Source organism: Meleagris gallopavo, chromosome 18, assembly GCF_905368555.1.
Source record: "Meleagris gallopavo chromosome 18, MGAL_WU_HG_1.1, whole genome shotgun sequence".
Lineage (NCBI taxonomy): Eukaryota > Metazoa > Chordata > Aves > Galliformes > Phasianidae > Meleagris > Meleagris gallopavo.
In genome coordinates this window covers 339,189-362,737 of record NC_139421.1, presented here as the reverse complement: position 1 = coordinate 362,737, position 23,549 = coordinate 339,189, and the positions used below count along the sequence as shown (strand labels likewise).

Genomic DNA, 23,549 nt, shown 5'->3' with positions numbered 1-23,549 from the left:
CTTAAGGGCTGGAAGCCATTTGTACCTGGGAGTTGCTTCCTTCACTTCAGAGTGTGGGTGAGTGTTGGTCCTTGGAGTGGGGTAAGTGGTTTCTTTTTTACTTTCAGGGCTCTGATCTCCTCTTTCTGGGGGATCCTAACTGCATTGAAGAGCTGGTAGCTGTAAGGGCAGCATCTGAACCTGGAGACTGCTTCCTCTGGGGTGTGGGGTGAGCCCTTAGAATGGGGTGAGTGATTCCTGCTTTATTTCAGAGCTGTGAACTCTGCTTTTCTGGGGGATCTCAAGCTGGATGACTGTAATTAATAGTGCCGTGTGTTAATTGCATCCATGCAGTGGGTGTTTTTTAAGGGCATTCTGTGCATCATTGTTGTGTTTTAAATTATGTTCTGTGTCTCTTCTGATTTCATTTCGCAGCATGATGGGGTTTAAGGATTGCCTGGGCTCCTCCAGTCAGTGGCGTGAGATCTGTCCAGCAGGTAATGAACACCATGCAGCCCATGTTGGTGCACTGCTTGTATGCAGGTAGACTTGCGATGCGGTCCAACTCCCCACAAGCTGAACATCCACAGCTGGATCAAGTTGCTCAGAGTCTGACCCAGCCTCGCCTTGAAAGGGGCAGCGCATCCACCACCTCTCTGGCAGCCTGTTCCACTGTCTCACCACCCTCACTGTGGAAGACGTTTTCCTTATATTTAACCTCAATTTTCCCTTGTTCTGTCCTTTAGGTATTGAAAGGCTGTTACCAGGTTCCCTTGGAGCCTTCACTTCTCCAGGAGGCTGAACAGCCCAGCTCTCCTTGCTTACAGGAGAGGGGTTCCATCCTTGGGTTCGTGTTTGTGGCTGTACTCTGGATGCACTCGCACAGCTCCATGTCTCCCTGCACTGAGGACTCCACATCTGGACGCAGCACTGCAGGTGAGGCCTGACCAGCGCAGAGCAGAGGGATGGGGATCTCCTCCCTTGGCCCGCTGACTGCGCATCTTTGGATGCAGCCCAGGATACGGTTGGCTTTCTGGGCTGGAAGGGCCCATTGCTGGCTTGTGTCCAGCTCCCACCCACCAGTACCCACAGGCCCTATGGGGCAGGACTACGCTCAGTCCTTTCATCCCCTAGCATGTTTTGGTGGTGGGTGTTCCCTCATCCCAGCTGCTGACCCTGCACTTGGATTTGTGCCCACTGCTCAGCCTGTTGAGGTCCCTCTAGATGGCGTCCCGTCCCTCCGCTGTGTCACTGCACCCCACAGCTTGGTGTCCTTAGGGTGCACTCAATCCCACTGTTTATGACACTGATGAAGGGGCAACCCAAATGTTTGTACAAACTGGTCGTAGAAGCCCTTGAGAGCAGCCCTGTAGAGGACTCGGGGATCCTGGTGGATGAGAAGCCGGACATGAGCCAGCAGTGTGCGCTTGCAGCCTGGAAGCTTGAAGCCCGGTGTAAAAAGAGGTATTTCTGGGAGAAAAAGGGTTATTTTCGGGTAAAAACAGCAAGTTGGGGGAGAAAAAGTGGTAATTTCGTGTAAAAGCAGGTATTTGTGGGAGAAAAAGGGGTATTTTGGTGTAAAAGCAGGTATTGGTGGGAGAGGAAAAAGGGGTATTTTGGTGTAAAAGCAGGTATTGGTGGGAGAAAAAGGGGTATTTTGGTGTAAAAGCAGGTATTGGTGGGAGAAAAAGGGGTATTTTGGTGTAAAAGCAGGTATTGGTGGGAGAAAAAGGGGTATTTTGGTGTAAAAGCAGGTATTGGTGGGAGAAAAAGGGGTATTTTGGTGTAAAAGCAGGTATTGGTGGGAGAAAAAGGGGTATTTTGGTGTAAAAGCAGGTATTGGTGGGAGAAAAAGGGGTATTTTGGTGTAAAAGCAGGTATTGGTGGAGAAAAAAGGGGTATTTTGGTGTAAAAGCAGGTATTGGTGGGAGAGAAAAAGGGGTATTTTGGTGTAAAAGCAGGTATTGGTGGGAGAAAAAGGGGTATTTTGGTGTAAAAGCAGGTATTGGTGGGAGAAAAAAGGGGTATTTTGGTGTAAAAGCAGGTATTGGTGGGAGAAAAAGGGGTATTTTGGTGTAAAAGCAGGTATTGGTGGGAGAAAAAGGGGTATTTTGGTGTAAAAGCAGGTATTGGTGGAGGAAAAAGGGGTATTTTGGTGTAAAAGCAGGTATTGGTGGGAGAAAAAGGGGTATTTTATGGGTGAGAATCAAGGGGCAGGCTGGTAAGGGTGACACTTGTGGGGGTGTACTACAGGCCCGCTGATCAGGATGAGGAGGCTGATGAGGCCTTCCAAAAGCAACTGGATGTAGCGTCACGTTCCCAGGCACTGGTGCTTATGGGGGACTTCAATTATCCAGATATTTGCTGGACGACCAACATGGCCAGGCACGCACGGTCCAGACGGTTCTTGCAGTGCGTTGAAGACAACTTTCTGATGCAGGTGGTGGAGGAACCGACGCGGGGAGGGGTGTTACTGGACCTTATTTTCACCAACAGGGATGGACTTGTTAAGGAAGTAAAGGCTGGGGGCAGTTTGGGTTGTAGTGATCACGAGATGGTGGAGTTCAAGATCCTGAGTGGAAGAAGCAAAGCAATAAGTAGGATTGCTACCCTGGACTTTAGGAGAGCCAACTTCGATCTCTTCCGGGACCTACTTGGAGCTATCCTGTGGGCTCGGGTGTTAGAAGGGAAGGGGGCCTCTGAGAGCTGGTCAGCATTTAAACAGCTCTTCTTCCAAGCTCAGGATCGGTGCGTCCTTGTGAACAAGAAATCGGGAAAAGGTGGCAGGAGACCTTTGTGGATGAGCAAGGAGCTCATGCGCAAGCTCAAAGGAAAGAAGAAGGTCCATGAAATGTGGAAAAAGGGTCTGATCACTTGGGAAGAATATAGGAATGTAGTCAGGGCCTGCAGGGATGCAACGAGGAAGGCTAAAGCCCATCTGGAATTGAATCTGGCTAAAGTGATAAAGGATAATAAAAAAGGCTTCTTCAAGTATGTTAATAGCAAAAGGAAAACTAGAGAGAATGTGGGCCCCTTACTAAGTGAGTGGGGGGTCCTCGTAACGGGGGATGCTGAGAAGGCAGAGATACTGAATGCCTTCTTTACTTCCGTCTTCAGTGAAAAGGCTCTCCTGCAGGAATCCCACACCCTGGAGGTTAGGGAGAGGGTCTGGGGAATGGGAGACTTCCTTTAGTCAGGAAAGAGGACGTGCGTGAGCGCCTAGGCAGTACTAAGGTCCACAAGTCCATGGGATCTGATGGGGTGCATCCACGGGTGCTGAGGGAGCTGGCGGAGGTCATTGCCGAACCGCTCTCCATCATTTTTGAGAGGTCTTGGACAACAGGGGAGGTCCCTGAAGACTGGAGGATAGCCAATGTCACTCCGGTCTTCAAAAAGGGCAAGAAGGAAGATCCGGGTAATTATAGGCCTGTCAGCCTCACCTCTGTCCCTGGAAAGGTGATGGAACAGCTTGTGCTGGATACCATCTCCAGACAACTGGGAGAAAAGGAGGTTATCAGGAGTAGTCAGCATGGGTTCACCAAGGGGAGGTCGTGCTCGACCAACCTGGTGGCCTTCTATGATGCTGTCACATGCTGGGTGGATGGGGGAAGAGCGGTAGATGTAATCTACCTTGATTTTAGAAAGGCATTTGATACTGTCTCCCACGACATCCTTATAACAAAGCTGAGGAAGTGTGGGATAGACGAGTGGACAGTGAGGTGGGTTGAGAACTGGCTGAGTGGCAGAGCGCAGAGGGTCGTCGTTGGTGGTGCAGAGTCTGGCTGGAGACCTGTAACCAGTGGTGTCCCCCAGGGGTCTGTGCTGGGTCCGGTCTTGTTCAACATCTTCATCAATGACCTTGATGAGGGGATAGTGGCCACCCTCAGCAAGTTTGCTGATGATACGAAGTTGGGAGGATTGGCTGAAGGCCTGAAGGCTGTGCTGCCATTCAGCGAGACCTGGACAGGCTGGAGAGCTGGGCAGTGAGAAACCGATGAGGTTCAACAAAAGCAAGCGTAGGGTCTTACACCTAGGGAGGAATAATTGCATGCACCAATACAGACTGGGGGATGAGCTGCTGGAGAGGAGCTCTGCAGAGAGGGACCTGGGCGTCCTGGTGGACGACAGGTTGGCCATGAGCCAGCAGTGTGCCCTCGTGGCCAAAAAGGCCAATGGCATTCTGGGGTGCATTAAGAAGAGCGTGTCCAGCAGGTCGAGGGAGGTGATCCTCCCCCTCTACTCTGCCCTGGTAAGGCCTCATCTGGAGTACTGTGTCCAGTTCTGGGCTCCCCAGTACAAAAAAGACAGGGATCTCTTGGAAAGAGTCCAGCAGAGGGCCACAAAGATGGCGAAGGGCCTGGAGCATCTCCCCTATGGAGAAAGGCTGAGTGAACCGGGTCTGTTCAGCCTTGGGAAAAGACGACTGAGAGGGGACCTGATCCAGGTTGATAAATATCTGAGGTGTGGCGGCCATAGCGGTGAGGCCAGGCTCTTTTCAGTGGTACGTGGAGACAGGACGAGGGGAAACGGCCATCAGCTGCAGCACAGGAAGTTTCGCACCAATGTGCACAAGAACTTCTTTAGGTGAGGTGACGGAGCACTGGAACAGGCTGCCCAGGGAGGTTGTGGAGTTTCCTTCTCTGCAGATATTCAAGTCTTGCCTGGACGCCTACCTGTGCGACCTGGTGTAGGGAACCTGCTTTGGCAGGGGGTTGGTTTTGATGACCTCTAGAGGTCCCTTCCAACCCCTAGGATTCTGTGATTCTGTGTCCGCATCATCGGACTCCATCCTCTTATCTCCTACCGGAGCCTCTGCTGGAGCCTGGGGTGCAAAGGCAGGTTTGGGAGTTACGGGGAGCTGGGGAGCCGCAGGAAGCTCAGGGGGTACATAAGGAGGAGAGGAGCAGGGGATTTCTTCTTCCTTTCTAATCTTTTTGTCTCTTTTCTTTCAGGTTAAATAGAAAAGTTCGGGCTCCTGGCACAGTCCGTAGACTAGCGTATTCGTTTTCCTCATCGCTAAGTGGCTTTTTAGAATTAACATAAATATTTAAACCCTGGCATATCCAGTCCTCAAAGGATCCAAATATCGGCCAGAATAAACTGTCTGCCCTAATTTGTTTTTTCTCCCCAAACCTCCATACAATAACAGACCATTTTCTCTTTGCTCTTTCCTTTCCTGGAGGGAAAGTTTCCCCAGTACTTAATCATTTAAGTCCCAGTGGGCTAACTGGTGGTACATCTGGTAGTCTCCCCTCGGGACCACCCATGAGTCGTCGTTCGGGTCTTCGTCCACAAAAATTACGGGGTTCTGCAGCTTCTTCTGCTTACTTCCCTGATTTTTAGGGTTGGGAATTACAGGTCTCTGTACAGAGATCAGCCATTCCAGGCCATCCAAAGACGGGGCGCCTCCCAGGGTTGAGGATCCCGTATCAGAGTTACCTGGATCCGAGTCACGGCACCAAATTGTTTTATATTCTGCAAAACAGATTGAACAGCCCAATGATGTCTTCTGGAAATTGTCGTTTATTAAAGCAAGTTAAGCAAAGCAGCGCCGGGCGGCCGGGGATCCTCTGCTCCACCAACAGCGCCCGCTTTCCCCTTCCAGCTGACAGCCTTTACACAGTTCCACATCCGGTGCTGTGGCTTCATGATATCTCTTGTGCAGGTCCTGTTGTTGGGCAGCCGTCCTTTGTCTTATCATCTGGGGGCTGGGATCTTTGCCATCCATCCCTTCGTGGTCCTTACGCAGCATCTTTAAAGTCCTGGGGTCCATAAAAAAAGTGTTGGGTTTGTTGGTGTTTCCGGATGCCTGTGGTTGGAAACCGGCCCCTGCTGTTATTGCAGCTTTCTGGTGATAAGCTTACAAATGATTTAATTAACAAATAACAGATTGCTCATATTACAAGGGAGTCGCACTGGCAGCGTGCAGGAGGCTGGACGAGGAGCTACAAGATGTGGTTTAGTGCTCAGCAAGGGGAAATGCGGGACGGTGGGACTGGATGATGCTGCAGGTCCTTTCCAGCTTTGCGATTCTATGACTCGATGATTCTATAACCCACTGCCAACCCACATTACTACGTTGGACATTACAGCTTCACTTCTCTCCATGCCTGAGGTCCCCTCCTCCTGCCTGACTGCTGGAGGGCAGATCCTCTGTTTGCACCTCCTCCCTGCATCCCCCGCTTCCTGCTATGTACAGCACTGAGCCATTCAGATGCTCTGTTTCACTTCCCGTCTCATTGTTCCCTGGGCCCCCGAATCTGTGAAAGAATCCAACTCACTCCCTTCCTCCACTCCCGTCAGAGTTTCCTCACTGCAGGCCGGGCGGATGGGGTGGCTGCATCGCTGCCCCCAGCTCCAGAGAGCCGCTTTGCTGCGGGTTTTGGCTGCGATTCGGACCCTCTAAGGACGACCCCTTGTCGTGAGACTGCGCTGCAGAGCTGATCCGCTCCAGCTCTCTTCTCCTACAGCTTCTGCCCTCATCTTCTCCACAAACTTTTTCCCCACCTTCTTTCCAAGTCCTCTTTGCCATTCCCATCATCTCCTTCTCACTCTCCATCTCCATCTCCTCTCTCTCCTTTCCCCAACTCCTTCACACCTCCCCTTCTCCAGCACAGATGCGCTTGCTATCGGGCTGCAACCACCGCAGTTTCACCTTCTCCTGGAGGACCCTCCTGGCTCATCTCGTGGCTCTGCACCTCCTCCATCTGGGATCAGGTAGGGCTCCTGTGGGGCTGCTGTGCCGGCCACAGCTGTTGCTGTGGGGTGGGGGAGCGGCCATGGGGCAGGGAGGACCCAAGCCCAGCACCCACACACACTTGGGTTTCACTTTCACTTTGGCTGTATCATGAAAGATGCCATTTTGGGTAGAATTTCTGTCTCTTCTCCACCTCCACCACACGCTGTCAGTGGGCTCCCACCCACACAAGTCCTTCCCCGCTCCCTCCTGCTCCCTCTCCAGTGCTGTTACATGGGATGGAGCACACACCAACTCACCCTGTGCCGCTCCATGCCCCCACATTCACACAGCCACCATCTCACCGTCTCTCCGTGCCCTTCTCATTGCCCAGCCCAGCTCACGGTGGTGGCACCGAGTCTCCGGGTCACTGCCATCGTGGGACAGGACGTCGTGCTGCGCTGCCACTTGTCCCCTTGCAAGGATGCTTGGAGCTCAGACATCAGATGGATCCAGCACCGGTCCTCTGGTTTTGTGCACCACTACCAAAATGGAGTGGATCTGGAGCAGATGGAGGAGTATAAAGGGAGGACAGAACTGCTCAGGGATGGTCTCTCTGATGGAAACCTGGATCTGCGCATCACTGCTGTGAGCTCCTCTGATAGTGGCTCCTACAGCTGTGCTGTGGAAGATGGTGATGGCTATGCAGAAGCTGTGGTGAACCTGGAGGTGTCAGGTCAGTGGCTGGGGTGTCCATGCATGGAGAGCTGAAGGACAGCAGCCTCTGAAAAGAGGTCGGGGCTGAATTGTTCCAGGAGATGCTGGAGTTGGAGCGTGTGCACAGTGTGATTTGGGGATGGATCTGCATGGATGAGGTGGTTGGGTTGGGTTTCCATGATGGGTTTCTTCATGTCTCAGTGGCAGTGGGCACAGGATGCTGAGCAGCTCCGCCACCTGTGCCAAGCTGGGCACGCTGCCTTTGTGTGTCACTGCTCCCTGGTTGCTGCCCCTTCGGGTTCTGTGATCTCCCAAGTCTGAGTCTTGATTTTCCATGTATGGCAATGGAAAAAAAACCCTTGTCCTGATGTTTTTTACCAGATCCCTCTTCTGAGACCATCTATCCCTGGAAGGTGGCTCTGGGTGTGGTTGTCCCACTTCTTTTGGTGGCATTTGTTGTCATCATAGCTTTTCTCTATAGAAAGCAAGGTGAGCTGAGAGCAGAGGGGATGGAGCACAGGGAGGTGTTGTGCAGGGACAGGGATGGTCGGGGTGGTGCTGAGCTCTGCTCCATGGAGGTACACAGGAGGAGGAAGGGAGATTTTTCCTGGGATTCCCATCATGCTTGTTAAATGAAATTTGCCTTTCTTTTGGGGAATGAAGGAAGGGGAAAAAGGAAGGGTGAAAAGACAGGAACGTGGCTGGAGTGTGGGGCAGGTGGAAAGGTCCAGACCCACTGGAGAATTCCGCACAAACCAAGCTGTCCTGCTGACCACCTCTTCCTCTGCTTTGTTTTCCAGCGGCACAGAGCAGAGAGCTGGGTGAGTCCTTCCAGCCCCTTCCACCACCAAAATCCCTTTAATGGATCTGATAGAAGACTGCAGAGTGCTGGGTTTATGTGATGGGTTTGGTCCATGGGATTTTTGGAGCCTTGGGATGTACTGGCACTGTGGGATGGACAGGGGTCATGGCATCCCATGTTGATCCTGATGGATCCTCTTCACAAGTCTAGCTCAAACAGTCGTTTCCTATTAGTTTAATTCCTTCTTGGACCAAAGTGATCACTGGCCACTTTCCAGAACAAAAGATTTGGGGTCTGGGTATGGGAGCAGCCATGGGATGAGAAATTGTTTCTCCTGACCATGCATTTCCTTTGTTTCCGTTATGCAGTGAGAAGAAGTACAGTGCTGGGTAAGTCTCCTCCCCCAAAGTGAGGGAATTCAGGTCTCCCCATGGCATCAGCCGTGGGATGAGCAGCTCTCCCCTCTGACCCTGCATTGCTCTGCTCTTTCTTTTCCAGAGGAACTCTTACTGGAAGCAGGTCAGTCTCCGCAGTTCTAAATGTGCTGCCTGTGGGACCTCTGGGATGGGATGTTCGTCTCATTGTGCACAGTTTCTGCTTTTTCTTTGCAGTCAGAAGAGATGCAGATATGAGTAAGTCTCCCTGCCTACACAGAAGGAATTTGGGGTCTTCCCATGGGATCAGCCATGGGATGATCCTCTGATCTTTCTCATCACGCATTTCTAATTTCTTATCCAGACAATATAGTTGCAGAACTAGGTGAGCCCTTCCTCCCAGTTTAAAAAATAAAAGGGGATCTTCCTGTGGGAGCTGTGGGGTGGGATGTTCCTCTCGTTCATACATTGTTTCTGCTTTTTCTTTTGCAGACAGAAGGGATGCGCGTATGAGTAAGTCTCCGTCCCTGCAATAAAGGATTTTGGGGTCTTCCCATGGGAGCAGCCATGGGATGATCCTCTGATCTTTCTCATCACGCATTTCTAATTTCTTATCCAGAGGATATAGCTGCAAAACTAGGTGAGCCCTTCCTCCCAATTCAAAAAATAAAAGGGGATCTTCCTGTGGGAGCTGTGGGGTGGGATGTTCCTCTGACCATGCACTGCTCTTCTCTTTCTTCTCCAGGGAACCTCCACGAAAAGATGGGTGAGTGTCCCCTGCTAACTTGAGAACGCTGCGGTCATCCCGTGTGAGCTGTGGGATGAGATGTTCCTCTCATCAAACTCTGTCTCTGCTTTTCCTTTGCAGAAAGAATGGATGCAAAGTTGGGTGAGTCTCCCTCCTCAAAACAGTGGGTTTGGAGTCTTCCCACGGGATCAGGCATGGCATCATCATCTGACCCTTCTCATCATGCATTTCTTGTTTGTTTCTTTTGCAGAGAAACAAGATGCAGCCCTGGGTGAGTGCTCCCTGCCAGACTAAGAGAAAAAAAGGGGGTCTGCCTGTGTGAGCTGTGGGATGAGATGTTCCCCTCCTCATGCAATGCTTTTCTCTTCCTTTTCCAGGGGGACAAAGAGAAGAATCAGGTGAGCCTTCTTCCCCCAACCAAAGGAATATGGGCTTTGCCATGCGATGACAAGCTGCCTCACCTCTCCTTTTTTCCCAGAAAAACACGGCCAAGAGACAGGTGCGTATCCCCTCCCCTATTAAAACACCGGGATCTTCCTGTGGGAGCTGTGGAATGAGCTGCTGCTGTCATCATGCTTTGCTTTTCTCTGACTTCTCCAGTGGTAGGAACTGAAGAATCGGGTGAGTCTTCCCCAACCCAAAGCAACACGGGGCTTCCCGAGGGATGACAAGCTGTCCCACCCCAGCATCCGCTGCTTTTCTCTTTCTTTTGCAGAAAAACCATCGGAAGAACAGGATTGAGAGATGAACTGTGCCTCACTGTAACCACGGGAGTTAAGCTTCATAGACCGTAGATACCAAAACTGGGATACCTCAAATCAAGCAAGGAAACCCACACTGAAACAGGTGGAACCAGTGTTTGTATTGAGTGAGAACACTGCAGTTCTGCGAGCCCAATTTGTCTGAGGAGCCACCAAACTGAGGATGTGCGACCTCCTACTGCAATGCAGTTGGAAGGAAGAAAACATAGGAAGGAAGAAAAAGGGAGGAGACAGAGATCCTGGAAAAGGGATGGACAGTTTGGGAAATAATGTGGTCACGTACCTGGCTTTGTGGGCATCTAATGAATATGTAACGCTTTGGGAAATAGAAGCGTGCACGTGGAAGCAAAGGTAGAAAATGCTTTGGGTGTTAGCTCTGTTCTTCGCTGTCACCATGGAATAAAGCTTACCTGCTGATGGCAATGGATCATTGGCTGTTATCAGTTACTGGGGCTTTGGTTCCACGGAACAGGCTGAGTCTTCATCCTGGAACCAAAGCAACGTGGGCTCTATCGGACAACAAGCCGGCCCTTCTCACCATGCGTGGTGTTTGCAACTGAACAAGGCCAGCTAAAAAGGAAGAAAAAAGGTTAACAGAAACAAATAAATAAATAAATAAATACACAAATGGAAGAGAATAAACAACGATACTTTAAAAAAAACCTACAATGAAACCAGGGAGGTCATAGCCCTCGGAGTGAGGCCACAAGATGGTGCTGTCCTGTCGCGATACGAGAGCTGGGTCGGATCTCCCAGCTTCACTGCTTTCCATGCCTAAGGTCCCCTCCTCCTGCCTGACTGCTGGAGGGCAGATCCTCACCCCCTCTCTGCCCCCCCCGTGTTATCTGCAGCCCAGCAGATGCACCGCACCCCGTCAGCACCCCCTTCCGCCCCCTTCATACACATGGGGGGGATATCAGCCCTCCTCCTTCCACCCACCCTTATCAGAGCTGCTGTGCTGCTGAAGGAGGCGGATGGGGCGGCTGCATCGCTGCCCCCAGCTCCAGAGAGCCGCTTTGCTGCGGGTTTTGGCTGCGATTCGGACCCTCTAAGGACGACCCCTCGTCGTGAGACTGCGCTGCAGAGCTGATCCGCTCCAGCTCTCTTCTCCTACAGCTTCTGCTCTCATCTTCTCCGCAAACTTTTTCCCCGCCTTCTTTCCAAGTCCTCTTCCCCATCCCCATCAGCTCCTTCTCACTCTCCTTCCTCTCTCTCCTTTCCCCAACTCCTTCCCACCTCCTCTTCTCCAGCACAGATGCGCTTCCTATCGGGCTGCAATCACCGCAGTTTCACCTTCTCCTGGAGGACCCTCCTGGCTCATCTCGTGGCTCTGCACCTCCTCCATCTGGGATCAGGTAGGGCTCCTGTGGGGCTGCTGTGCCGGCCACAGCTGTTGCTGTGGGGTGGGGGAGCGGCCATGGGGCAGGGAGGACCTAAGCCCAGCACCCACACACACTTGGGTTTCACTTTTGCTTCCGCTGTATCAAGAAAGACGCCATTATGGGTAGATTTTCTGTCTCTTCTCCACCTCCACCACACGCTGTCAGTGGGCTCCCACCCACACAAGTCCTTCCCCGCTCCCTCCTGCTCCCTCTCCAGTGCTGTTACATGGGATGGAGCACACACCAACTCACCCTGTGCCGCTCCATGCCCCCACATTCACACAGCCACCATCTCACCGTCTCTCCGTGCCCTTCTCATTGCCCAGCCCAGCTCAGGGTGGTGGCACCGAGCCTCCGGGTCACTGCCATCGTGGGACAGGACGTCGTGCTGCGCTGCCACTTGTCCCCTTGCAAGGATGCTTGGAACTCAGACATCAGATGGATCCAGCACCAGTCCTCTGGCCTTGTGCACCACTACCAAAATGGGGTGGACCTGGAGCAGATGGAGGAGTATAAAGAGAGGACAGAACTGCTCAGGAATGGGCTCTCTGATGGAAACCTGGATCTGCGCATCACTGCTGTGAGATCCTCTGATAGTGGCTCCTACAGCTGTGCTGTGGAAGATGGTGGTAACCATGGAGAAGCTGTGGTGAACCTGGAGGTGTCAGGTCAGTGGCTGGGGTGACGGTGATGCCTCCAGCTATTGATGGGTTTTGTGTCCCACCTCACCTCTGTCCATCCTCATCCTCATGTCCATTCCTGAGTGTTTGAGAGGCCGTTGGGAATGGAAAAGGAACCCTTGTCCTGATGTTTTTTTTTTCCAGATCCCTTTTCTGAGATTGTCCATCCCTGGAAGGTGGCTCTGGCTGTGGTCATCACACTTCTGCTTGGGTCATTTGCTGTCGTCATTGTTTTTCTCCATAGAAAGCGAGGTGAGCTGGGAGCAGAAGGGATGGAGCGCAGGGAGGTGTTGTGCAGGGACAGGGATGGTCAAGGCGATGCTGTGTACCATGGAGGTACACAGGAGGAGGAAGGGAGATTTTTACTGGGATTCCCATCATGCTTGTTAAATAATGTTTGCCTTTCTTTTGGGGAATGAAGGAAGGGGGAAAAGGAAGGGTGTAAAGATAGGAACGTGGCTGGAGCGTGGGGCAGGTGGAAAGGTCCAGACCCCCTGGAGTCGTCCCCACAAACCAAGCTGTCCTGCTGACCACCTCTTCCTATGCTTTGTTTTCCAGCGGCACAGCGCAGAGAGCTGAGTGAGTCCTTCCAGCCCCTTCCACCACCAAAATCCCTTTAATGGAACTGATAGAAGACTGCAGACCGCTGGGTTTATGTGATGGGTTGGGATCGTGGGATCCTTGGGGCCTTGGGATGTGTTGTGGCCTTGGCATGTGCTGGGTTCATGGGATGCAGTTGGGTTGTGGGATGTGTCAATCCTGACTGCTCCGATTGCAAAACTCTTGCCCAATCACTTTCTTTCTATTAGTTTAATTCCTTCTTGGGACCAAAGTGGTCATTGATCACTTCCCAGAACGAAAAGATTTCGGGGCTGGGTTATGGGTGTAGACATGGGATGAGATGGTCTTCCCTCTGACCATGCCTTTCCTTTTCTTCTATTTTGCAGAGGCAAAAGATGCAGTGTTGGGTAAGTCTCCTTCCCCAAAGTGAGGGAATTTAGGACTCCCCATGGCATCAGCCGTGGGATGAGCAGCTCTCCCCTCTGACCCTGCACTGCTCTGCTCTTTCTTTTCCAGATGAAGTACCTGCAATATTGGGTGAGTCTCCATTCCCATTTTTTTTTTCCAAATGCTCTTCCAATGGGAGCTGTGGGTATGAGATGTTACTCTCATCATGCACCGTTTCTGCTTTTCCTTTGCAGGTTTAAATGCAGCAAATCTGAGTAAGTCTCCTTCCCTCAAACTGAAGGATTTTGGGGGTCTTCCCGTGGGATCAGAAAATACAACCCTTCTTATCATGAATTCTTATTTGCTTCTTTTGCAGAGATTCTAGCTTCAAAACTGAGTGAGTGCTCCCTCCCCAGCTAGAGGTGGCTCTGCCTGTGTGAGCTGTGGGATCAGATGTTCCTCTCATCACGCATTGCTTTTCTCCTTCTTTTCCAGTGAAACAAATGGAAAAATTGGGTGAGTCTTCTTCCCCGAAACAAAGGAATGTGAGTTTCCCTTAGGATGACAAGCTGTCCCACCTCAGCATCCATTGCTTTTATTTTCTTTTTTGCAGACATAAGGAATTCACTGCTGAGTAAGTTGCAGTTAATAAAGTGAGGGAATTTGGGGTCTTCCCAAGGGACTGCGTAAGGGATGAAAAATCCCCTCTGACCATGCGCTGCTTTTTTCTTTCTTTGCCAGAAAAACAGTATGAGAAGACGGGTGAGTCTCCCCTCCCAAAATAAAACCCACTGCAGTCCCCCTGTGTGAGCTGTGGGACGAGATGTTCCTCTCATCACGCCCTGTTTTTGCTTCTCCTTGGCAAATTTAAGTGCTGCAAATCTCACTATCGCTCCCTCAGTGCACTGAAGGAATCTGGGGTCTTCCCATGGGATCAGCCACGGGATGATCACCTGACCCTTCTCATCACGCATTTCTTAATTGTTTCTTTTGCAGAGATACTAGCTGAAGAAGTGGGTGAGTTCTCCCTCCCAAATCAAAGGGGTTCTGCCTGTGTGAGCTGTGCAATGGGATGTTCCTCTCATCATGCATTGCTTTTCTCTTCCATTTCCAGAGAAACACTGTGATGAGATGGGTGAGTCTATCCTCCCATACTGAAAACTTTGGGGTCTTCCTATGGGGGCTGTGGGATGAGATGTTCCTCTCATCACAGATTGTTTCTGCTTTTCCTTTGCAGATTTACGTGGTGCAGATCTGAGTAAGTCTCCCTCCCTGCACTGAAGGAATTTGGGGTCTTCCCATGGCATCAAGCATTTAATGATAACCTGACCCTTTTCATCACGCGTTTCTGATTTGTTTCTTTTGCAGAGAAACACATTGAAGAACTGGGTGAGTGCTTCCGCCCAAACTGAAAGAAAAAAGGGCTCTGCCCGTGTGAGCGGTGGGATGAGAAGTTCCTCTCATCATGCGCTGCTTTTCTCTTTCTTTTCCAGTGGAACAAAGAGAATCAGTGGGTGAGTCTTCTACCCCAAAGCCAAGGAACGTGGGGTTTCCCATGGCGTGACAAGTTGTCCCAAGTCATCATGTGTTACTTTTCCTTTCTGCTAGAGGAATGGAACTCCCTGCTGAGTAAGTTGCACTCAGTAAATGGAGGGAACGTGGGGTCCTTCCATGGGACTGCGTACGGGATGAAAATTCCGCTCTGACCATGCACCGCATTTCTCTTCCATTTCCAGAGAAACAGTATGAGAAGTTGGGTGAGTCTCCCCTCCCATACTGAAAACTTTGGGGTCTTCCTATGGGAGCTGCGGGATGAGATGTTCCTCTCGTCGAACTCTGTTTCTGCTTTTCCTTTGCAGGTTTACGTGCTACAAATCTGAGTAAGTCTCCCTCCCTGCACTGAAGGAATTTGGCATTTTCCCATAGGAGCAGCCTTGGTAGGCAATCTCATCCTTCTCATCATGCATTGCTTATTTCTTTTGCAGGGAAACAAGTTGAAAAGCTGGGTGAGTCCTCTCTCCAATATTAGAAGAAAGGGGTCTTCCTATGGGAGCCGCGGGATGAGATGTTTCTCTCGTTATGCCTTGCTTTCTGTTTCTTTTTCAGAGAACAAAATTGAAGTAGTGGGTGAGTCTTCTTCCCTGATCCAAGGGAATGTGGGGTCTTGCCAAGGGAAAACATACGGGCTGAAAAATCCCCTCTGACCACGTCCTGCTTTTCTCTTTCTTTCCCAGAGAAACACTTCAAAAAGATTGGTGAGTCTCCTCTCCCCCAAAAATACCTGCTGTCTTCCTGTGTGAGCTGTGGGATGAGATGCTCCTCTCATCGTTCACTGTTTCTGCTTTTCCTTCGCAGGTATAAGCATTCCTAATCTGAGTAAGTCTTCCTCCCCAAACCAAAGAGATTTCGGGTCCCCTCTTGGGATCAGCCATGGGATGATAACCTGAACCTTCTCATCACGCGCTTCCCGTTGGTTCCTTTTGCAGAGCTACACATGGCAGAGCTGGGTGAGTCCTCCCTCCCAAATTACCAACAAAGGGGTCTGCCTGTGTGAGCTGCGTGATGAGATTCCCCTCACCATGCATTGCTTTCCTCTTCCATTTCCAGAGGAGCAAGCTGAAGCTGTGGGTGAGTCTTCTTCCCCAAAGCAAGGCAATTTGAGGTTTCCCGTGGGATGACAAGCTGCCCCACCTCATCATGCCGTGCTTCTTCTCCTTTATTTTTGCAGAGAACCGGAAATCAGAGCTGAGTAAGTTGCAGTCACTAAACTGAGGGAATTTGGGGTCTTCCCAAGGGACTGCATATGAGATGAAGAATCTCCTCTGACCACGCACTGCTTTTCTCTTTCTTTTCCAGAGAGACATTTAACAAATATGGGTGAGTCTCCCCCCCCCCCAAATTTAAAAAATGGGGTCTTCCTACGGGAGCTGTGGGATGAGATGCTCCTCTCATCACCAACTGTTTCTGCTTTTCCTTTGCAGGTTTACGTGCTGCAGAGCTGAGTAAGTCTCCCTCCGTAAAGGGAGGATTTTGGGGTCTTCCCATGGGATCAGCCCTGGGATGATCATCTGACCCTTCTCATCATGTGTTTATTTTTCGTTTCTTTTGCAGAGAGATACGTTGAAGAACTTGGTGAGCCTGTCCTCCCAAATTAAAAGCATCTGTCTGTCTGTGCGAGTTGAGAGATGAGATATTCCCCTCATCATACATTGCTTTGCTCTTTCTTTTCCAGTGACAAGAGGTGAAGCACTGGGTGAGTCTTCTTCCCTCAACTCAAGGAATTTGGGGTTTCCCATGGGATGACAAGCTGTCCCACCTCATCACGCTGTGCTTCTTTCTTTTTCAGTGAAAAGTGAAGCAGTGGGTAAGCCTTCTTCCCAAACCAAAGCAATATGGGGTTGCCCATGGGATGACAAGCTGTCCCACCTCATCACGCTGTGCTTCTTTCTTTTTCAGTGAAAAGTGAAGCAGTGGGTAAGCCTTCTTCCCAAACCAAAGCAATATGGGGTTTCCCATGGGATGACAAGCTGTCCCACCTCATCATGCTGTGCTTCTTTCTTTTTCAGTGAAAAGAAGTGAAGCAGTGGGTAAGCCTTTTTCCCAAACCAAAGCAATATGGGGTTTCCCATGGGATGACAAGCTGTCCCACCTCATCATGCTTTCGCTTTTTTTTCCAGTGGTAGAAATTGAAGACTCGGGTGAGTCTTCCCCAAATCAAAGGAATTGGGGGTTTCCCATGGGATCACAAGCTGTCCCACCTCAGCATCCGTCGCCTCTTCTTTCTCTTCCAGGACAAACCGCCTGAAGAATCAGACTGAGAGATGAACTGCGCCTCACTGTAACCATGGGAGTTAAGCTTCACAGACCGCTGATTGCACAGGATACCAAAAGCACAATAACTCACAGCGAGCAAGGAAACCCACAGCAGGAACAAGAGGAGCCAGTGTTTGACTGAGCGAGAACACTGCAGTTCTGCGAGCCCAATTTGTCTGAGGAACCACCAAACTGAGGATGTGCGACCTCCTACTGCAATGCTGTTGGAAAAAAGAAAACATAGAAAGGAAGAAAAAGGGAGGAGACAGAGATCCTGGAAAAGGGACGGACAGTTTGGGAAATAATGTGGTCACGTACCTGGCTTTGTGGGCATCTAATGAATATGTAACGCTTGGGAAATAGAAGCGTGCACGTGGAAGCAAAGGTAGAAAATGCTTTGGGTGTTAGCTCTGTTCTTCACTGTCACAATGGAATAAAGCTTACCTGCTGATGGCAATGGATCATTGGTTGTTATCAGTTACTGGGGCTTTGGTTCCACGGAACAGGCTGAGTCTTCATCCTGGTACCAAAGCAACGTGGGCTCTATCAGACAACAAGCCGGCCCTTCTCACCTCATGTGCAGCTTTCCCAGCAGCTTTCCCAGCAGCTCCCTCCAGGAAGCTAATTTTGTTTCTTCCTTCTTAATAGGCAAAAAATACACAAAGATAAGAAAATTGGAAAAAGAACTAAAAAAAAAAATCTACAGTTATAACAATAATAATAACACACCTACCTTCCTCAGTGGGGGAGCACCAACGACAGCCCTCTGTGTCCCATCGCAGTGCTATGAGAGCAGCTCCGCACTTCAGAGCTGACCCCGTGAGCCCCATAGCAGGGGGACCCTCCTCCACAACGACCCCCATCACTCACACGGGATGCCCAAAGAAACAACAACAGCCCTAAAGGTTCCTCCTGGTGCTGCAGCCGCCTGTGTTCCGCATTCCGCTGTGCTGATGGTAACCATTAACCAACAGCTCATCGGCACCTTCTGGCTCGGGTGGGAGCTGCTGAACGAGCTTGGAGCCTAAATCCTTCCAGCACACATCCCAGGGGACGGCACTCCTCCTTTCACTCCCTGCCACTGCAGCTCTCCTTAGTCACAGGAATCCAGATTCCATGCACTGAGAGCACCGAGCAATCGCCCACCTTCCTCACAAACACTTCCTTGACCCCACAACCCCTCAACGTGGGAAGAGCGGCTGTGGGGGTGTCACAGGACAGACATTTATTAATTTCTGCATTCATGCCTGATTAACTTAAAAATCCCTACTGACCAATGAAACCACCACACCCTGGGCATAGCTCAGAGCAAGAGCATGGAGCACAGCCCGTGGCTACCCCCGTGCTGTGGCAATGCTTCTCCTGGGTCCATGTTCATCCTGGATGGATGCAGGGCCCCAGGGCTGTGCACAAAGCTGCAATGAGATGTTGGTGTTCAGAGTTCCCCAACCGTTTGCCCCGTTGCCAAAGGAGTAAAGTTCCTTGGAGGGAATTACCACACCCTGAGCCAAAGGTAGAAGCTGGGTGTAGCCACGCACTTCCTGCAGCTCAGGTGAGGGATTTCGGTCTCTCTGGGGCTCCTGGTAGGGGAAATCCTTTGGGGGTCACCTGCTCTGCCCCGCAGTAGGTGAGGAGCACGGCCACTGCTCAAGGCGCTGCTAGCTGTGCTCGTGGAACTCATGTTTGACTGACCCCATCCCCTCCTGCCCTGGTGGTTGTAATTCTCTGGGTCCCTCTCTCCTCCTACAGCTTCTTCCCTCATATCCTCCACAAACTTTTTCTCCATCTTCTTACCGAATCTTCTTCCCTATCTTCTCCACCCCCTCTGTCCCCAATCTCTTTTCCCCCACCGCCTTCCCCTATCTTCTTATCTTTTATTCCTTTTTTACTCATTTCTTCCCCATCTACTCCATCATCTCCTTCTCACTCTCCTTCCTCTCTCTCCTTTCCCCAACTCCTTCCCACCTCCCCTTCTCCAGCACAGATGCGCTTCCTATCGGGCTGCAACCACCCCATTTTTGCCTTTCAATGGAGGACCCTCCTGGCTCATCTCGTGGCTCTGCACCTCCTCCATCTGGGATCAGGTAGGGGTCCTGTGGGGCTGCTGTGCCGGCCACAGCTGTTGCTGTGGGGTGGGGGAGCGGCCATGGGGCAGGGAGGACCCAAGCCCAGCACCCACACACACTTGGGTTTCACTTTCAATTTTGGATGTAGCATGAAAGACACCATTTTGGGTAGAATTTCTGTCTCTTCTCCACCTCCACCACACGCTGTCAGTGGGCTCCCACCCACACAAGTCCTTCCCCGCTCCCTCCTGCTCCCTCTCCAGTGCTGTTACATGGGATGGAACACACACCAACTCACCCTGTGCCGCTCCATGCCCCCACATTCAATCAGCCACCATCTCACCGTCTCATTGCCCAGCCCAGCTCAGGGTGGTGGCACCGAGCCACCGGGTCACTGCCATCGTGGGACAGGACGTCGTGCTGCGCTGCCACTTGTCCCCTTCCAGGGATGCTCGGAGCTGGGACATCAGATGGGTCCAGCACCAGTCCTCTGGCCTTGTGCACCACTACCAAAATGGAGTGGACCTGGAGCAGATGGAGGAGTATAAAGGGAGGACAGAACTGCTCAGGGATGGTCTCTCTGATGGAAATGTGGATCTGCGCATCACTGCTGTAAGATCCACTGATAGTGGCTGGTACAGCTGTGCTGTGGAAGATGGTGATAACCGTGGAGAAGCTGTGGTGAACCTGGAGGTGTCAGGTCAGTGGCTGGGGTGTCCGTGCGTGGAGAGCTGAAGGACAGCAGCCTCTGAAAAGAGGTTGGGGCTGAACTGTTCCAGGAGATGCTGGAGTTGGAGCGGGTGCACAGCGTGATTTGGGGATGGATCTGCATGGATGAGGTGGTTGGGTTGGGTTTCCGTGATGGGTTTCTTCATGTCTCCGTGGCAGTGGGCACAGGACGCTGAGCAGCTCCTCCACCTGTGCCAAGCTGGGCACGCTGCCATTGTGTGCCATGTTTTTTCCAGATCCCTTTTCCCAAATCGTCCACCCGTGGAAGGTGGCTCTGGCTGTGGTCATCACACTTCTGCTTGGGTCATTTGTCATCATTACTTTTCTCTGTAGAGAGCGAGGTGAGCTGAGAGCAGAGGGGATGGAGCGCAGGGAGGTGTTGTGCAGGGACAGGGATGGTTGGGGTGGTGCTGAGCTCTGCTCCATGGAGATACACAGGAAGAGGAAGGGAGATTTTTCCTGGGATTCCCATATTGCTTGTTAAACAGAACTTGCCTTTTGTTTTTGGGAATGAGGGAAGGGGAAAAAGGAGTGTGGGTGGGAAGATAGGAAAGTGGCTGGAGCGTGGGACACGTGCAAATGACCAGACCCTCTGAAGACATCCTCATAAACCAAGCTGCCCTGCTGAGCATCTCCTCCTCCACTTTGTTTTACAGTGGCTCAGAGCAGAGGCCTGAGTGAGTACTTCCAGCCCCTTCCACCACCAAAATCCCTTTAATGGATCTGAAAGAAGACTGCAGAGTGCGGGGTTTATGCTGTGTGCTGGGGCCATGGGATCTTTGGGGCCTTGGGATGTGTTGTGGCCTTGGCGTGTGCTGGGTTCATGGGATGGAGTTGGGTTGTGGGATGTATCAATCCTGACTGCTCCTTGCAAAACTCTTATCCAATCATTTCATTTGAATGGGTTTAATGACATCTTGGGACCAAAGTGGTCATTGTCCCCTTTCACTTCTGGGTATGGGAGCAGACATGGGATGAGGAAGCATTCTCTCTGACCATGCATTTCCTTTGCTTTTGTTTTGAAGAGAGAAAAGATGCAGAGCTGGGTAAGTCTCCTTCCCCAAAGTGAGGGAATTCATGGTCTCCCCAGTAGCATCAGCCGTGGGATGAGCAGCTCTCCCCTCTGACCCTGCACTGCTCTGCTCTTTCTTTTCCAGCACAACAAGCTGAAATACTGGGTGAGTTTTCTTTCTTTAACAAAATAATATTGAGTCATTCCACGGGAAGCTGTTCCCTCTGATTATGCCTTGCTATTGGGTTTCTTTTTTTCATTCATACTGGTTTAATTCCTTCCTGGGACCAAAGTGGTCATTGGCCACTTCCCAGAACAAAAAGATTTGGGGTCTGAGCACAGGTGTAGCCATGGGATGAGAAGGTGTTCCCTCTGACCATGCATTACTTTTGTTTTGCAGAGAGAAAAGATGCAGAGCTGGGTAAGTCTCCTTCCACACTCACAGGGAATTCAGGGACTCCGCATGGCATCAGCCGTGGGATGAGCAGCTCTCCCGTCTGACCCTGCACTGCTCTGCTCTTCCTTTTCCTGCACAACAAGAGGAAACACTGAGTGAGTTTTCTTTCTCTGACTGAATAACTTTGGCTCTTCCCATGGGAATCTGTTAACTCTCATTATCCCTTGCTATTGGGTTTGGGTTTTTTTTCCTTCACACTGGTTTAATTCCTTCCTGGGACCAAAAAGATCATTGACCACTTCCCAGAACAAAAAGATTTGGGGTATGGGTATAAGATCAGAAATGGGATGAGGAGGTGTTCCCTCTGACCATGCATTTCCTTTGCTTCTCTTTTGTAGACAGAAAAGATGCAGAGCTGGGTAAGTCTCCTTCCCCAAAGTGAGGGACTTCATGGTCTGCCCATGGCATCAGCCGTGGGATGAGCAGCTCTCCCCTCTGACCCTGCACTGCTCTGCTCTTTCTTTTCCAGTACAACAAGCTGAAACACTGAGTGAGTTTTCTTCCAAAACCAAAGTACTTTGGCTCATCCCATGGGAAGCTGTTCCCTCTCATTATCCCTTGCTATTGGGTTTGGGTTTTTTTAACTTCATACTGGTTTAATTGCTTCCGGGGTCCAAAGTGGTCATTGGCCACTTCCCAGAACAAAAAGATTTGGGGTCTGAGCACAGGTGTAGCCATGGGATGGCAAGATGTTCCCTCATTTGGGCTCTTCCCATGGGTTCAGCCATGGGATGATAATCTGACCCTTCTCATCAGGCATTGTTTATTTTTTTCTTTGGCAGAGCAACGAGCGGCAGAGCTGGGTGAGTCCTCACTCCCAAATTAAAAAAAAAGGGAGATCTGCCTGAGTGAGCTACGCGATCAGATGTTCCTTTCTGATCATCTGATGCTCTTTTGTGTAATTCTTCCTGCATGTCAGTAAAATTGCATCCTAAGACCAAAGCGGTCATTGGCCACTTCCCAGAACAAAAAGATTTGGGGTCTGGGTTATGGGTGTAGCCATGGGATGAGAAGGTGTTCTTTCTGACCATGCATTTCCTTTGCTTTTGTTTTGCAGAGAGAAAAGATGCAGAGCTGGGTAAGTCTCCTTCCCCAAAGTGAGGGACTTCATGGTCTCCCCATGGCATCAGCCTTGGGGTGAGCAGCTCTCCCCTCTGACCCTGCACTGCTCTGCTCTTTCTTTTCCAGCACAACAAGCTGAAACACTGAGTGAGTTTTCTTCCAAAAACCAAAGTACTTTGGGTCTTCCCATGGGAATCTGTTCCCTATCATTATCCCTTGCTATTGGGTTTGGGTTTTTTCTTCATACTGGTTTAATTCCTTCCTGGGACCTAAGTGGTCATTGGCCATTTCCCAGAACAAGAAGATTTGGGGTCTGGGTTATCAATCGGCGTGGGCATGGGATGGCAAGATGTTCCCTCATTTGGGCTCTTCCCATGGTTTCATTCATGGGATGATAACCTGATCCTTCTCATCAGGCATTGTTTATTTTTTTCTTTGGCAGAGCAACAAGCTGCAGAGCTGGGTGAGTCCTCTCTCCCAAATTAAAAAAAAAGGGCGATTGGCCTGAGTGAGCTACGGGATAAGATGTTCCTCTCATCATCCGCTTTTTCTTCTTTTCCTTTGCAGAAAAAAGTGCTGCCAATCTGAGTAAGGCTCCCTCCCTCTACTGAAGGACTTTGGGGTCTTCCCACACAATTAACAATGGGATGATAATTTACCCTTCTCATCACGGTTCTTATTTATTTTGCAGAGAATCAAGCTGCAATACTGGGTGAGTCCTCACTCCCAAATTAAAGAAAAAAGGGAGTCAGCCTTTGTGAGCTGTGGGTTGAGATGTTCCTCTCACTATGCACTGCTTTTCTCTTTCTTTTCCAGTGGAACGAAGCAAAGCACTGGGTGAGTCTTCTGCCCTGAACCAAAGGAAGTTGGGGTTTCCCATGGGATGACAAGCTGTCCCACCTCATCGTGCGGTGGCTTTTCTTTCTTTTTCAGCAGAAAAAAGTGAAGCAGTGGGTGAGTCTTCCTCCCTCAACTCAAGGAAGATGGGGTTGCCCATGGGATGACAAGCTGTCCCAACTCAGCATGCCGTGCTTTTTCTTTCTTTTCTGTTTCAGAGAAACAGAATTCACAGCTGAGTAAGTTGCAGTCACTGAACTCAGGGAGTTTGGGGTCTTCCCAAGGGACTGGGTATGGGAAAAATCCCTTTAACCGTGCACTGCTTTTCTCCTCCTTTGCCAGAGAGGGACTGTGAAGAGATTGGTGAGTCTCCCTTCCCAAAATAAAACCATTGAAGTCCTCCTGCGTGAGCTGTGGGGTGAGATGTTCCTCTCATCACGCACTGGTTCTGCTTTTCCTTTGCAGATTCAAGTGCTGCAGAGCTGAGTAAGTCTCCCTCCTAATAC

General features: G+C 50.7%; 3 protein-coding genes and 1 long non-coding RNA gene across 67 annotated transcripts in view; 3 read left to right on the top strand and 1 right to left on the bottom strand.

Moving 5' to 3' along the window:
- Positions 1–5,484: 5,484 nt before the first annotated feature.
- On the bottom strand, positions 5,485–19,280 carry LOC146543149 (uncharacterized). Of its 11 annotated transcripts, XR_014887181.1 has the most exons (6): positions 17,614–18,405; positions 16,717–17,520; positions 16,604–16,624; positions 11,692–16,383; positions 6,635–10,627; positions 5,485–5,788 (listed from the first exon to the last, which is right to left on the bottom strand). It is a non-coding gene; the product is annotated as an uncharacterized LOC146543149 (long non-coding RNA). The 11 variants fall into 11 exon arrangements; XR_014887177.1 differs by lacking the exon at positions 17,614–18,405 and adding an exon at positions 19,245–19,280 and having other exon boundaries at positions 11,692–17,520; XR_014887176.1 differs by having other exon boundaries at positions 11,692–17,520; positions 17,610–18,408.
- LOC109364668 (uncharacterized) lies at positions 6,162–17,341 on the top strand. Of its 20 annotated transcripts, none has more exons than XM_085239012.1 (34): positions 6,162–6,696; positions 7,050–7,391; positions 12,264–12,371; positions 12,678–12,698; positions 13,067–13,087; positions 13,197–13,217; positions 13,322–13,342; positions 13,444–13,464; positions 13,563–13,583; positions 13,681–13,701; positions 13,809–13,829; positions 14,064–14,084; positions 14,182–14,202; positions 14,305–14,325; positions 14,436–14,456; positions 14,561–14,581; positions 14,676–14,696; positions 14,804–14,824; positions 14,927–14,947; positions 15,053–15,073; positions 15,174–15,194; positions 15,302–15,322; positions 15,423–15,443; positions 15,554–15,574; positions 15,675–15,695; positions 15,796–15,816; positions 15,924–15,944; positions 16,049–16,069; positions 16,179–16,199; positions 16,300–16,320; positions 16,414–16,431; positions 16,524–16,541; positions 16,634–16,654; positions 16,745–17,341. In XM_085239012.1, exons 1-34 carry the CDS (start codon positions 6,597–6,599, stop codon positions 16,870–16,872), a joined length of 1,302 nt encoding a protein of 433 aa, XP_085095138.1. In that variant the 5' UTR covers positions 6,162–6,596; the 3' UTR covers positions 16,873–17,341. The 20 variants fall into 20 exon arrangements, 18 of the variants coding, with proteins under 18 accessions (XP_085095138.1, XP_085095133.1, XP_085095134.1 ...); XM_085239007.1 differs by lacking the exon at positions 6,162–6,696 and having other exon boundaries at positions 6,827–7,391; positions 16,745–16,765; positions 16,859–17,341; XM_085239011.1 differs by lacking the exons at positions 6,162–6,696; positions 7,050–7,391 and adding exons at positions 11,271–11,412; positions 11,766–12,107.
- LOC146543146 (uncharacterized) overlaps positions 18,399–23,549 on the top strand; it is a 23,200-nt gene continuing 18,049 nt past the window's right edge. For 24 of the 28 annotated variants that reach the window (XR_014887115.1, XR_014887117.1, XR_014887116.1 and 21 more), the window contains exons 1-4: positions 18,837–18,964; positions 19,393–19,646; positions 19,912–20,016; positions 20,332–20,352. Coding sequence is in view for 5 of the 28 variants with exons in the window: in XM_085238954.1 (XP_085095080.1) it covers positions 18,909–18,964; positions 19,393–19,646; positions 19,912–20,016; positions 20,332–20,352 (436 nt within the window). In the remaining 23 variants the exon portion in view is untranslated. Of the gene's footprint in view, positions 18,508–18,836; positions 18,965–19,304; positions 19,647–19,911; positions 20,017–20,331; positions 20,353–20,388; positions 20,722–23,549 lie in introns of those variants that run through there. The other 4 variants (XR_014887123.1, XR_014887129.1, XR_014887125.1 and 1 more) reach the window with 4 other exon arrangements.
- LOC146543148 (uncharacterized) overlaps positions 21,499–23,549 on the top strand; it is a 4,605-nt gene continuing 2,554 nt past the window's right edge. For 4 of the 8 annotated variants that reach the window (XR_014887163.1, XR_014887159.1, XR_014887162.1 and 1 more), the window contains exons 1-11: positions 21,499–21,947; positions 22,202–22,222; positions 22,333–22,353; positions 22,649–22,669; positions 22,774–22,794; positions 22,898–22,918; positions 23,023–23,043; positions 23,140–23,160; positions 23,262–23,282; positions 23,386–23,406; positions 23,509–23,529. Coding sequence is in view for 3 of the 8 variants with exons in the window: in XM_085239063.1 (XP_085095189.1) it covers positions 21,821–21,947; positions 22,202–22,222; positions 22,333–22,353; positions 22,649–22,669; positions 22,774–22,794; positions 22,898–22,918; positions 23,023–23,043; positions 23,140–23,160; positions 23,262–23,282; positions 23,386–23,406; positions 23,509–23,529 (337 nt within the window). In the remaining 5 variants the exon portion in view is untranslated. The remainder of the gene's footprint in view (positions 21,948–22,201; positions 22,223–22,332; positions 22,354–22,648; positions 22,670–22,773; positions 22,795–22,897; positions 22,919–23,022; positions 23,044–23,139; positions 23,161–23,261; positions 23,283–23,385; positions 23,407–23,508; positions 23,530–23,549) is intronic. The other 4 variants (XR_014887161.1, XM_085239063.1, XM_085239065.1 and 1 more) reach the window with 2 other exon arrangements.

Bases quoted from the DNA above. Each gene is read 5' to 3' on its own strand.
- LOC109364668 (XM_085238998.1), top strand. From the start codon at position 6,827: ATGAAAGATGCCATTTTGGGTAGAATTTCTGTCTCTTCTCCACCTCCA. The intron at 13,218-13,321 runs GTGAGTCTCCAT...TTTCCTTTGCAG, and splicing joins TGAAGTACCTGCAATATTGG to GTTTAAATGCAGCAAATCTG. The intron at 14,203-14,304 runs GTGAGTCTATCC...TTTCCTTTGCAG, and splicing joins GAAACACTGTGATGAGATGG to ATTTACGTGGTGCAGATCTG.